This window comes from Podarcis cretensis (genome assembly GCF_951804945.1).
Source record: "Podarcis cretensis genome assembly, chromosome: 5".
Lineage (NCBI taxonomy): Eukaryota > Metazoa > Chordata > Lepidosauria > Squamata > Lacertidae > Podarcis > Podarcis cretensis.
Genome location: NC_137174.1, coordinates 7177685 through 7191591, shown reverse-complemented (window position 1 = coordinate 7191591; position 13907 = coordinate 7177685). Strand labels below are relative to the sequence as shown.

The 13907-nt window shown below is 47.4% G+C and overlaps 1 protein-coding gene across 1 annotated transcript in view; it reads right to left on the bottom strand.

The window, feature by feature from the left end:
* VWF (von Willebrand factor) overlaps nt 1-13907 on the bottom strand; it is a 164641-nt gene that overhangs the window by 44439 nt on the left and 106295 nt on the right. The window contains exon 38 of the mRNA XM_079975009.1: nt 3876-4081. Coding sequence (XP_079831135.1) covers nt 3876-4081 — 206 coding nt within the window. The remainder of the gene's footprint in view (nt 1-3875; nt 4082-13907) is intronic.

Below are 13907 nucleotides of genomic sequence, written 5' to 3'. Positions count from 1 at the left end.
ATAATCTATAATTCATTATGGTTCAGTGCACCATTTCCCCCCCGCCCCGCCACAGCCAGTCTCTCTGAAAACCCAACATTGCAGATAGGGAAGAGCCACTGGCTAAAAGCCCTGCTTAAAAGCTTTCCAGAGGCATTCAGTCAGCTGTCGCCGAGAGAAGCAAGACAAAGTTCAGAAGGTGCAGAATAGGTTATTGATCTGAGTAGCATAAATCTCAACAATCTCAGTCTCAGTGTATTTTAAGCCAGGATCTCTAAATTGGGGGACTTTGCAAAAAGATAGATACATTGACATCAATAAAACAATATTTTTAATTAATAAATAAATAAGGGCTGAGAAGGGAGTGCGGCATAAACTTTTTGTCTTTGGAAATGGGGAGGCTATGGGGAGGAAATTTGGAGATTTCTGAGGAGGGGGAATTGAGAAAAATGGGATAAGTTTTTTTTTAAAGCCTCTGCCATCACTACAGTGGTACCTCGGGATAAGTACTTAATTCGTTCCGGAGGTCCGTTCTTAACCTGAAACTGTTCTTAACCTGAAGCACCACTTTAGCTAATGGGGCCTCCTGCTGCTGCCGCACCGCCGGAGCACGATTTCTGTTCTCATCCTGAAGCAAAGTTCTTAATCTGAAGCACTATTTCTGGGTTAGCGGAGTGTGTAACCTGAAGCGTATGTAACCTGAAGCGTATGTAACCCGAGGTACCACTGTACTTTCCATTGTATGTTTGCATACTGAAAATTCCTAGAAAGTTCCCCTCTCCATTGCCAAAATGTCTTCCCCCACTTTAATGGCCAACAGAAGGATAAGATCAGGGGTCAGCAACGTTTACCTCGCCCGGGCTGGTTCACTCCAGCGAAGATCTGTCCGTGGGCTGGAGTGCGCACTCGCGATTTCTGGCACCACAGAAGCAAATCCCCGCGCTGCACCAGTTTAGCGCAGCGCACGGGGACTTGCCGAGTAGGCGGCTTGGTTCGGGGGCAGCTCGAGGGGTGGTTAAACGACCCCTGTGGGCTGCTTGTGGCCCATGGGCCTTAGGTTGCCTACCCCTGGATTAGATGGACTCTGGGGGAATTTCAGGAAGGTCCAAATATAGAGCATCCACCACCTTGGTTAGGAGCTGTTAAAAAAGGTGAGAAAAGCCTATCCTAGTTGCCTTTCTGACTTCACCTCTTCTCAGGCTACTTCTTTCTTTCTCACTCCTGGTATTAAGTTACTCCCACTTACCGCTGTGACTAAATCCACTCTAAAACATACACCTACTATATCAAGGGAAGTAGATCAAGGGAAGTAATAGTGCCACTGTATTCTGCTCTGGTCAGACCTCACCTGGAATACTGTGTCCAGTTCTGGGCACCACAGTTCAAGAAGGACACTGACAAACTGGAACGTGTCCAGAGGAGGGCAACCAAAATGGTCAAAGGCCTGGAAACGATGCCTTATGAGGAACGGCTAAGGGAGCTGGGCATGTTTAGCCTGGAGAAGAGGAGGTTAAGGGGTGATATGATAGCCATGTTCAAATATATAAAAGGATGTCACATAGAGGAGGGAGAAAGGTTGTTTTCTGCTGCTCCAGAGAAGCGGACACGGAGCAATGGTTCCAAACTACAAGAAAAAAGATTCCACCTAAACATGAGGAAGAACTTCCTGACAGTAAGAGCTGTTTGACAGTGGAATTTGCTGCCAAGGAGTGTGGTGGATTCTCCTTCTTTGGAGGTCTTTAAGCAGAGGCTTGACAACCATATGTCAGGAGTGCTCTGATGGTGTTTCCTGCTTGGCAGGGGGTTGGACTTGATGGCCCTTGTGGTCTCTTCCAACTCTATGATGCTATGATTCCATATGGCAGGGCAGTAGTACTTTTAATAACTATGATCCCAGGGGAAATTTGGCCCACACTGTGGATGCCCCTACCTTCGTTGTTGTAGAACTTGAAGTATTACAACAGTATTGTGGGATGAGCCCTTAGAAAAGTGGCTCCCATTTCTAAGAGCACCATATTTCTCATGCTGCGAAAACCGATGGAGATTTGCTGCAAACCGATGATGCCCTAACCCTGGTTCCTTTGCAAGGCTATTAAAAAGTTCGTGTGTATTGCATCACCCTTCTGCTGCTGCTTTTATGTTCTTTGGAGTTTTATGCATATTAACCTTTGTAATGCTGGAGATAGACGTAGGTGGCACTGTGGTCTAAACCACAGAGCCTAGGGCTCGCCGATCAAAAGTCAGCAGTTTGGATCCCTGCAACAAGATCTGCTCCCGTTGCTTGGTCCCTGCTCCTACCAACCTAGCAGTTCGAAAGCATGCCAGAAAATGCAAGTAGATAAGTAGGTACCACCCTGGCGGGAAGGTAAACAGCATTTCCATGCGCTGCTCTGGTTTTGCCAGAAGAAGCATAGTCATGCTGGCCACATGACCTGCAAAAACTGTCTGTGAACAAACGCTGGCTCCCTCCGCCAGTAAAGTGAGATGAGTGCGGCAACCCCCGAATCATCCGCAACTGGACTTAACTGTCAGGGGTCCTTTACCTTTGCCTTTAACGCTGGAGATCTGGGAAGGCGCTGGCTGGGGTGAGCCTTGTCCTTCCTCGTGAGTGGAGAAACTCGGCAGCAGGCAGGGAAAGATTCTATGGCAAGCCAAAACGTTCCTCCCTAAATGGTCAGCACTCACTTATTTTGTCAATAATGTACTACAAACTTGGAGCAAATTTAATTGCAGTTTCTTCTTCATGGGATACCCTTAGGGGGCTTCTATGCTGTATTGGGGTTTGAAGAAAAGAGGGTGCTCTTAAACCAAGAGGTATAGGAACAAAAATGTGAGAGATCAGATGGAAAGGTGAAGAGGGGAGTAGGGTTATGTGTTTTCTTTAGTGGCTATAAATCAAAGGTAGGCAAACTAAGGCCTGGGGGCCAGATGTGGCCCAATCACCTTCTAAATCCAGGCCACGGACAGTCCGGGAATCAGCGTGTTTTTATATGAGTCGAATGTGCCCTTTTATTTAAAATGCATCTCTGGGGGTATTTGTGGGGCCTGCCTGGTGTTTTTACAAAAGTAGAATGTGTGCTTTTATTTGAAATGCATCTCTGGGTTATTTGTGGGGCATAGGAATCCATTCATATTTTCTTTTAAAATATAGTTCGGCCCTCCACAAAGTCTGAGGGACAGTGGACTGGCCCCCTGCTGAAAACGTTTGCTGGCCCCTGCTATAAATGATACCCCCAAGGATACAGACATCACTACACGTGACCTGCCTTTAATTTGGAGGAGGGTTATGATAGAAGTACACATTATTTTAGCAAATGTATTGTTATGCATTGGGGGGGGGCAGGGGCAGTTAGGCTGGATGCCCTGGTCCCCTTCTAATTCTTGAAATAGCCAAGCTAGCTTCCTGGTGAGTTAAGGGGAACAAAGCAAGAGGCTCTTGTGCTAGATGGCAAATCGGTGGGGCTCCCTCTCTTGGTGGTTAGAAGCACAAAGGCAAAATGGAGAGCAGAAGAAGAAGAAGAAGAGTTTGGATTTGATATCCCGCCTTTCACTCCCTTTAAGGAGTCTCAAAGCGGCTAACATCTCCTTTCCCTTCCTCCCCCACAACAAACACTCTGTGAGGTGAGTGGGGCTGAGAGACTTCAAAGAAGTGTGACTGGCCCAAGGTCACCCAGCAGCTGCATGTGGAGGAGCGGAGACGCGAACCCGGTTCCCCAGATTACGTGACTACCGCTCTTAACCACTACACCACACTGGCTCTCCACCAGCAAAAAGTTGGAGTAACATGGATGTCCTTAAGTGAGCTGGAACCTAAGAACGATCTCCCTGGAAAACAACACTGACTCCTTAAGAGCCTGCCAAGATTCAGAACCGCTAAGCAGTATCTAGAGATCTACCTGGTGGCGTGTCCCATCCTCACTGATGCACTGGGTGCATTCTTCCTCATGAACACACCTGCCATCCAGGGTCACTTGTCCCTGTGGGCAGAAACAGCCTTCTGTGGGATAATCCATGCAGATTTCTGTGTTGGTACCATTCCCACAGTGCTTTATGCAGCCTCCTTGACAGTAGCCATACCTCATCGAGACTGGACATTCCATAGCTGTTAAGAACACCAGACACAAGGAAATAAAATAAATAAGTAAACAAATAAATAAAAATTATTATTATTATTTGTCTACAATGGAGATGCAATACAAAATAAAAACAGTCCATCTTAAATCCATCCTGAATGCTTGGATTAGGGTGAGAAAAATCTAAGTTAACTGCAATTCAATTCAATTCAATCAATCAATATTATTAATAATAATTTTATTATTTATACCCCACCCATATAGCTGGGTTTCCCCAGCCACTCTGGGCGGCTTACAGCATATATAAAAACATAGTAAAATATCAAGCATTTCCTGACATAGGAAATGCCAAGAGTGCCATTTCAGATTTCAGTTGGGCACATTGAATATTAAAACACAGGAGGAGGAGGAGGAGGAGGAGGAGGAGGAGGAGGAGAAGGAGAAGGAGAAGAAGAAGACTTTCTGAAGTCTTTATTGTGGTTACTTTTTGATGCCAACTATAAAAATGTTGTCAGCACTGGACAGCATGCCATTTTTTCAAGCAAATGGATGTCAGCCTTTGGCACACATAGCTCACATGCAGGCATTTAGAGTGCTCCAGGGGGTGTTTACTATGGAATGAGAGCTTCAGGAGCATCCATATGTCTCACAGCAATTCTTTCAAGCTCAGTCAATAGGGGCTGGTCTACGCATGCAGTAGATTGAGTGCTGGGAATCTTGAGGTAGCAAAGCTGGCTATGTGCAGATGGGAGGTGCCATTTCAGAATGCCCCCCCCTCTCTGTCTCTCCAGACTCCATTGTGGGTGGAATCTAGAAATCTACAAGGGCTCATAGAACACCTGTTCCACACTTACTTTCGTGGGAGATTGCCATCAAAATCCAACAATGCATATTCTTGCTGGTTTAGGGGCTAACAACTAATAACCTCCTCCATAGTTATTAGTAGTCCTTCCTGGCATTGGGAAGAGGGGGGTGCTAGGTATCGTATTGGACCTACACCCCGCCCCTCCCTCAGTGAAGGCTAATATTAGCTTCAAGAGAGGTAATTTAAGTCAGGGAAATGGGATGACAGTCCTCCTCACTCTCTCTCTAACCAACCCATATTCTGACCCTTAGCTACACAAATGAAGTACACCTCAATCATTAACTGTATTGTGTTTTCCTAAAGTAGATTTTGACAGGCTTCAGTGAAACTGAACTACTGAACATCTTCTCTTGTTTTTGATGAGAGGGATTTTCTGTGCAGACATGAACATAAGCAGAGCTTGTTAAAGATCTTATTTACATCAATATTGTGACCTGTACAATGCAATACACTTCAAATCAAATATAGGACCGCAGAACCCTAAAAGTTGCCCTGCTGGATCAGACCAAAGAACAGCCTAGCCCAGAATCCTGCTCTCCCGGGGAGAACGGGGTGTGATGCCTGTGGGATGCCTGCCAGCAAGACAACAGCCCTTCGCCCAGTTGGGAATCCCAGAAACTGGTATTCAGAGGCGTACTGCCTCCAACAGGAAGTACCGTATTTTTCGCCCCATAGAGCGCACCGGCCCATAGGGCGCAACTAGTTTGTTTTTTTTGGGGGGGTGGATAAATACAAAAAAATTATTTCCCCCCCCCCCAGGTGTGGGGCTGGGGCGGGGGAAGCCCGAGCTTTCCCCGACCCCAGCCCCCAGAACAGGCTGCTATCCGCAAGCCTAGGGAGCCTGGCGGGAAGTCACGCCGGTCTCCCCAGGCTTGCGGATATCTGCCGAAAGCCCGGCTTCGGGATGCAGGCAGCTCTCCGCAAGCCTTGGGAGACCAGCGCGACTTCCCACCGGGTTCCCACGGCTTGCGGATATCTGCCCGAAGCCCGGGGCGCGCTCCGCTCCGCTCCCCGGGTTTCGGGCTGCAGGCTGCTGTGTCCAAGCCTTGGGAGCCTGGCGGGAACTCCCGTGGGCTCCCAAGGCTTGCGGATAGCTTCCTGAAGCCCGCATTCGCCCCATAGGACGCACACACATTTCCCCTTCATTTTTGGAGGGGGGAAAGTGCGTCCTATAGGGCGAAAAATACAGTAGCTCAAAGTTAAGAGAAGTGAAATCAATGCATACCAACAAATTTAAAGCACTCAAATTTTGAATGCAGAATTGGCAATTAAAGCAAACTTTGATACTTAAGAGTTCAAAATGGCAAAAGTGGAAATTTGGGCAAAATTCAAATTTTGTGACACTCCAAGTCAGAGACTGCTCCAAGGTGCCGCAGTTAACTTTGCAGGCTGCACATCACTGTGACAATTCAGGTCATCAGACAAACTTTGTCCTCCCTTCTCCTTCTGCCTTTGCATTTTGGCAGATGGCTGCAGAGGGTCTTTGACATCTCAATCCCTCTTGTGGGATATACTATGCAGGAAAGATTCAAAGACGGGGCCCTTGATCGACCTGTAGTGTATTTAAAATATGTTCGGGTTTGTGCTTGAAGGATATTAGTAAAGCAACTGCAGCGGACTTTAATGAAGGTGTTACCCTTGTAGCATGTTAAAACGGGGGGAAATATATATCACAGAGACATCTTTATTGAAAGCCCTGCCAGAAAGTTGGCTTTGTAGCTGCTGAGCCTGCTCTCTCATTTATTTAAGTGACTATTACGAGTCAGCGCAAACATAACCCAGAACTTTTCCTATCCCATGTATCATTCTTTCTTACACTGGACAGGATCATCACCGGCTATTCAAGAATGAAACAAAATTATGTGTAACCCAGGGAGTGTCATGGTGGAAAGTCATTGCTGCCATCATGGTGGCTGCCATTGGCATTGGTGCGCCATGAGCTGAGCGCAAGAATCCTGATACCACCTCCTTTGGATGAAAGAACATTTTGCCTCTCCGAACTCCCCCCAAGTTCTCCTTCCCTACCCCCTTTCCCCCATCATAGCCCAAGCCAACCTAGAACAGAGGAGTCATTGGAAAAGGGTGATGTAACACCATGTCGTGTCACACATTTGTCAACTACGTAAGGGAAAGGGACCCCTGGACAGTTAAGTCCAGTCAGAGGTGACTATGGGGTTGTGGCGCTCATCTCACTTTCAGGCCAAGGGAGCTGGCGTTTGCCCACAGACAGCTTTTCGGGTCATGTGGCCAGCATGACTAAACTGCTTCTGGTGCAACAGAACACCACGACGGAAACCAGAGTGCACGGAAACACCATTTACCTTCCAGCTGCAATGGTACCTATTTATCTACTTGCACTGGCGTGCTTTCGAACTGCTAGGTCGGCAGGAGCTGGGATAGAGCAACGGGAGCTCACCTCGTCATGGGGATTCAAACCACCGACCTTCTGATCGGCAAGCCCAAGAGGCTCAGTGGTTTAGACCACAGCGCCACCCGAGTCCCTACAGGTAGGGTCATCTCACCCCATAGCATATACAATTTGGACCTTATGAAAGCTGTGCCTTGGGGGTCGGGTGGCAGGTGGACTGTAAATGTATTCCCTGGCTATTTCTTGTCGCAGGCATGCATTGCTCATTCACATCCATTACTACGGGTAACTAGCCAAGGATTAATTTATTTTTAGTTTTACAATGCACTCTCCTTTCCACAGACAGTGAGGTCATGTTCAGAAATGAGAACATTTTCCTAAACACCATCAGCATCCATCTGCAAATTTTTCGTTGCAAGGCGTGATGCGCATAGGTTACATCATACCTTTGTGTTTACTTAATTGCACAGCAACGTTGCTTTCTTTTTAGCTCTAGATGTGGTCCTTAAAATACGTTCATGGCTATAAAAGTCGGAGGTATTATTTGTAACACTTGCATCAAAATGGAGACATAAAGCCTCTCATGTGGGGCTTTCCTTGTGCTTGATCCAGAAGATGCAGTTGGTGCAGACTGCTGCAGCACAATTGCTGACGGGAGTGAGGCCTTGTCAGTATATAAGACCCATCCTCAGAGATCTGCACTGCTTGCTCATTTACTGCCGGGCCAAGTTCAAAGTGTTACTATTTGCATAGAAAATTCATCGAACCAGTTTACCTAACATCTCGCCTCGCGCCACATGTGCCCACTGGACCGCTTCAGTCGGCAGAATTGGAACTGCCACAGATGCCACATAATACCCGTTTTCTGCATTTGTAAAAACTTGATCATTTTGTGTGGCAGCGCCTACAACTTTGGAACTCCTTGCCAATTGAGATGCAGCAGGCGCCTTCGCTCTACTCTTTTCGGCACCTGCTTAAAACATTCCTGTTTAGACAAGCCTTCCCAGATGTTTAGAAAGTTGAAGTAATTTTTATCTTTATTATTTTTAAAAGTAGGTTTGTGATTTTTTTCTTTATTTTATTTCATTATCAAAATGTAAACTGCTTTGAGGTTTTATTTTATTTGATGAAATAAACAAAAGTTTAAACAAAATTATATTAAAAGTAATAGTATTACTATTACAGTGAGCTGTTCAGATATATCAATCTGTTTAGAAAACAAAATTATGAACACTGGGCGAGAGATTCCCCTCCCTCCACAAATATTGTAACTCAGTGTCAACCAATGAAACTGACTGACGGTAGATTTAGCATGACATAACTATTTCCCAACACAATGCACACTTAACTTAGCTTAACTTATCAATTCACTATAAGACTATTCAATTTTATATTCATTTATAAAAGTTGTAGACTGCTTTTCACTTCAGATGTGGTCCCAAAGTGGATTCCAACACAAAATGTGATCGATAGACTTCAGAAAAGGAGCCAAGTTCAGTTGGCTCTCAGCACAATCAACATTTAAGCAGAGAGGCTCAGAGATTGGGCAACCTTCACATTATGAGTCAATAACAATGGGCTGCGGGTGGCGCTGTGGTGTAAACCACAGAGCCTAGGGCTTGCCGATCAAAAGGTCGGTGGTTCGAATCTCCACGACGGCGTAAGCTCCCATTGCTCGGTCCCAGCTCCTGCCAACCTAGCAGTTCAAAAGCATGTCAAAAAGTGCAAGTAAATTAACAGGTACTGCTCCGGTGGGAAGGTAAACGGCGTTTCTGTGTGCTGCTCTGGTGCCGCTGTTCTGTTGCCCCAGAAGCAGCTTAGTCATGCTGGCTACATGACCCAGAAAAATTGTCTGTGGAGCAGACAAAGGCCGCTCCCTCGGCCTTTAAAGCGAGATGAGCGCTGCAACCCCAGAGTCGTTCGTGACTGGACTTAACTGTCAGGGGTCCCTTTACCTTTAACAGTGGGCCAGTGTAGCAATTAGGCTGGTGGGAAAGAGGAGATACAATTGGCGCATTGCCCAACTTTTGAGGGAGGCAGTGGAAAATGGGACAGCTAGCTGAAAAATCCACTGCAAATCAACACCCGAGGTACAATCATTGTCGAACTCACGAATCAGGGCCGAGAGGGGTGGCAGGTGATCCTAAATCTGAACCTGGACGCTATTGTTCTCTAGCTCAGAATCCCTGGGGTCAGTGGCTGGAGATGAGGAATCAAGGGGCTATAACCTGAAGTGCAACAGGCAAAAGTTACTGGCCTGTTGACCAGGCAAGGGCAGAATGACAGGCATGGTCAGTACACAGGCTTCATGCTGCTGACCAGTTGTTGAAGCCAGCATCACAGGCTCCTTTTCAAAAGAGATGTCCAGGCCCTGCACACACACGGTCCCAGATACTCATTGGGCCAGGTTCCAGATACAGCCCATATAGTTTCTCATTCAAGCCCAGGTAGCCCTAATATCAGGACACCCAGAGAAATGTTGTAAAGTAAACCATTTGAAGATCAGTCTACATCCCAATCCCAAAGAAGGGCAGTGCCAAAGAATGCTCCAACTACCGCACAATTGCACTAATTTCTCACGCTAGCAAGGTTATGCTTAAAATTCTACAAGGCAGGCTCAAGCAGTATGTGGACCAAGAACTCCCAGAAGTGCAAGCTGGATTTAGAAGAGGCAGAGGAACCAGAGACCAAATTGCAAACATGCGCTGGATTATGGAGAAAGCTAGAGAGTTCCAGAAAGACATTTACTTCTGCTTCATTGACTATGCAAAAGCCTTTGACTGTGTCGACCATGGCAAACTATGGCAAGTTCTTAAAGAAATGGGAGTGCCTGATCACCTCATCTGTCTCCTGAGAAATCTCTATGTGGGACAAGAAGCTACAGTTAGAACTGGATATGGAACAACTGACTGGTTCAAAATTGGGAAAGGAGTACGACAAGGCTGCATTTTGTCTCCCTGCTTATTTAACTTATATGCAGAATTCATCATGCGAAAGGCTGGGCTGGATGAATCCCTAGCCGGAATTAAGATTGCCGGAAGAAATATCAACAACCTCAGATATGCAGATGACACAACCTTGATGGCAGAAAGTGAGGAGGAATCAAAGAACCTTTTAATGAGGGTGAAAGTGGATAGCGCAAAATATGGTTTGAAGCTCAACATCAAAAAAATGAAGATCATGGCCACTGGTCCCATCACCTCCTGGCAAATAGAAGGGGAAGAAATGGAGGCAATGAGAGTTTTTACTTTCTTGGGCTCCATGATCACTGCAGATGGTGAGAGCAGCCACGAAATTAAAAGACGCCTGCTTCTTGGGAGAAGGGCAATGACAGGCCTAGACAGCATCTTAAAAAGCAGAGACATCACCTTGCCAACAAAGGTCCGTATAGTTAAAGCTATGGTTTTCCCAGTAGTGATGTATGGAAGTGAAAGCTGGACCATAAAGAAGGCTGATCGCCAAAGAATTGATGCTTTTTAATTATGGTGCTGGAGGAGACTCTTGAGAGTCCCATGGACTTCAAGAAGATCAAACCTCTCCATTCTGAAGGAAATCAGCCCTGAGTGCTCACTGGAAGGACAGATCCTGAAGCTGAGGCTCCAATACTTTGGCCACCTCATGAGAAGAGAAGACTCCCTGGAAAAGACCCTGATGTTGGGAAAGATGGAGGGCACAAGGAGAAGGGGACGACAGAGGACGAGATGGTTGGACAGTGTTCTCAAAGCTACCAGCATGAGTTTGACCAAACTGTGGGAGGCAGTGGAAGACAGAAGTGCCTGGCATGCTCTCGTCCATGGGGTAACGAAGAGTCGGACACGACTAAACAACTAAACAACAACAAACCATTTGCCTTATGAATAAGGACAGTTGCGAACCCCTGCTTTCCATCTACCCACCCACCTTTAAGACCCCTTCTTCTCCCTGGCCTTAAGGGGTGTGACAACAAATGCAGCAGCAGCACTGCAACCTGAGGGGAGCTCCATGAAGAATTACATTGCAGCTCCAGGAATTAACCAGTTCTCAAACAGAGATCTGCAGAAGTAGGTTAAATTAGGTTTGGTAAACCTATACGTATTTTTATTGGTCTGCAGTGTTACAGTGATTAAGCAATGCTGTCCACTGAGTCATTTGTGTATTCTGCACAATGTCCTTGTAATTGACAATGCTATTCCTGGCCACCCTAAGACGTGCACCTGCTCCTAAGAAACAGGGAAAGAAGATGCCATTGTTAATACACCAAAGACTACTTTATGTGAACTGGTAGTTAAATTGGGGAGTTCTTTGGCTGTATGTGGCTATGTCACAAGCTGAGAATCTGAGGAATTCAGAGAGGTTATTAAAATGCCTGAGCCTTGGATGCTATGACGGGAAAGCTGGCTTTCTCACTAAATCCAGGAAATGGCAGGCAGTGCTTTCTCTCTCTCTTTTCCCCCCTCAGATTATTCCTTATGGAGTATTTGCAGTAGGTAGTTTCTGAAAATACTAGGCTACTCAAATACTAGTGTCTTCTCAAATACGACTTGTGCAGTTCTCTTAAGAACTGAAATCTATTTCATTCTGCCTAAATTCCCCTTCTATTTTTCTCTGCTTGGATCTGAAGGACAAATGAAACCACCAAAAACACAGAGAGATGCCTTCTTCATATAGTTGCAAGGTGGAGACTAGACTGCACCTTCTGTTGTGGTTGCACCAACCTTTCAGGCTGTGGTTATTTTATGTGCAGGCTTGTGTGGCTGAGTAACAGAGGAATATTATAAAGAGTGAGAGGGAAAAGAGCAATACTGTACAGGAGAACACCCTTCACTGTGTCCTTCTAGGGAGAAAAGGGGCAGATCAGTAGAGCAGTGGGAGTTAACAGTAGACAAGAGAATCATGGCATATTCAAAATTTATATCCAAGATTTGTCTTGGAGACAGGCTATTGTTTTTAAGAAAACTGAAAGTGATGTAAAAGATACTTAATTTCCTGTTGAAGATACGCACTTTTTACCATATTTTTCGCTCTGTGGGACGCACCGGACCATAGGAAGGGGAGAACAGGGGGAAAAAATAATTCTCCCCCTCTCTGCTCAGCGCCCCTTCAGCGAAGCAGCAGGAGAAACGGAGCCCCTTCCATTTCTCCTCCCACTTCACAGAAAGGGAAAATTGTGCAGCGCCTCTCCAGTGAAGCGAAGCCTGGAGAGCAAGAGAGATCGGTGTGCACCAGTGGCGTAGCGTGGGTTGTCGGCACCCGGGGCAAGGCAAGTAAATTGCACCCCCTAACCCGTGGATTTGCGCCCCCTAACCTGTGGATTTGCCCTAACCCCAGATGTTGCGCCCGGTGCGGCCGGCCCCCCTGCACCCCCCACGCTACGCCACTGGTGTGCACCGATCCCTCTCGTTCTCCAGGCTTCAGGCGGCTATCCACAAGCCTTCAAAGCACAGCGGGAACTCCTGCTGCGCTCCGAAGGCTTGCGGTTAGCTGCCTGAAGCCCCCAGGGCGCAGCGAGAGTTCCCGCTGCGCTCCGGGGGCTTCAGGCAGCTTCAGCGAAAGCAATGCGAAGCCTCTGAAGTGCGGGGGGAGCTCTCCCTCTGCACTTCGGAGGCTTTGCATTGCTATCGCTGAAGCCAAGGAGCCTGCATCTGCTCCATAAGACGCACACCCATTTCCCCTTAATTTTTGAAGGGGAAAAGTGTGTCTTATAGAGCGAAAAATACAGTATTTACTGGCATCTCAGGCCCAGGGGCGTCTTGCCCATAGAGGCAAGTGGCGTGGAGTGCCAGGGCGCCAAGTTCTGGAGGGCACCAGGGAAGAGATGGAGGCTGGGCGCAGCACCTCCCGGCATCAGCTTTCTGCCCTCACCCGCCTCGCTGAAGCAGCACCGCATCCAGAGCCTCCACCTCTTCTCCACTGGAGGAGCCCCCTCCAGCCGCTGCCTACTGCCTACCTCCTCCAGCCCTGCAATGCTTCTGGCAGTGCCGTAAAAAGCTTGAGAACTCTGGGAAACGGGGGGGGGGGTGCGCCGGAGGGATCTTTGCACCGCGGCGCCGGATATACTTAAGACCTGCTCAGACCAAATGGATTTTTGAAACTGGAACATAAGAAGAGTCTTGCAAGATCACAGGTCCACTTAGTCAATCATCCTGTTTCCAACAATGAAATACGTCTCTGAGAAGTCAATAAATAAAGCATGGACAACTGTCCTCCCTTAAGTATTCTAAGGTATGCTGCCTCTGAAGAGGAAAGGTTCGTTAGATTTCCTGGCTCGCCCCCTCTAGAGCAAATGTGAGATGATACTACGACCAGCCATTTTCAACCTTCTGGGGCGAAAGCTCAACAACCATATTCTAGCCTTAAAAAGCAGAGCTTGATGTCAAATTACACTACCAATGGCCACTGGCGGAGGAAGAGGAGTGCGGGGGGGGGGGAGTGCACCGCCCCCGGCAGCATGATCATGGTGGGGTGCCATCGCGGTTGCTTCCCCCACCTGCGCTGGGCGCCATGCCCCCGCAGGTGGCGTGCCACACCCCCGGGATGCGTGCCAGCCCTGCTCCCTCCTGCTCTCCACCCCCCAGTGCCGGAGCATGAAGCTTCGCCACTGCCAGTGGCAATCACATGTATTTCCCACATAAGTCTGCAAAAC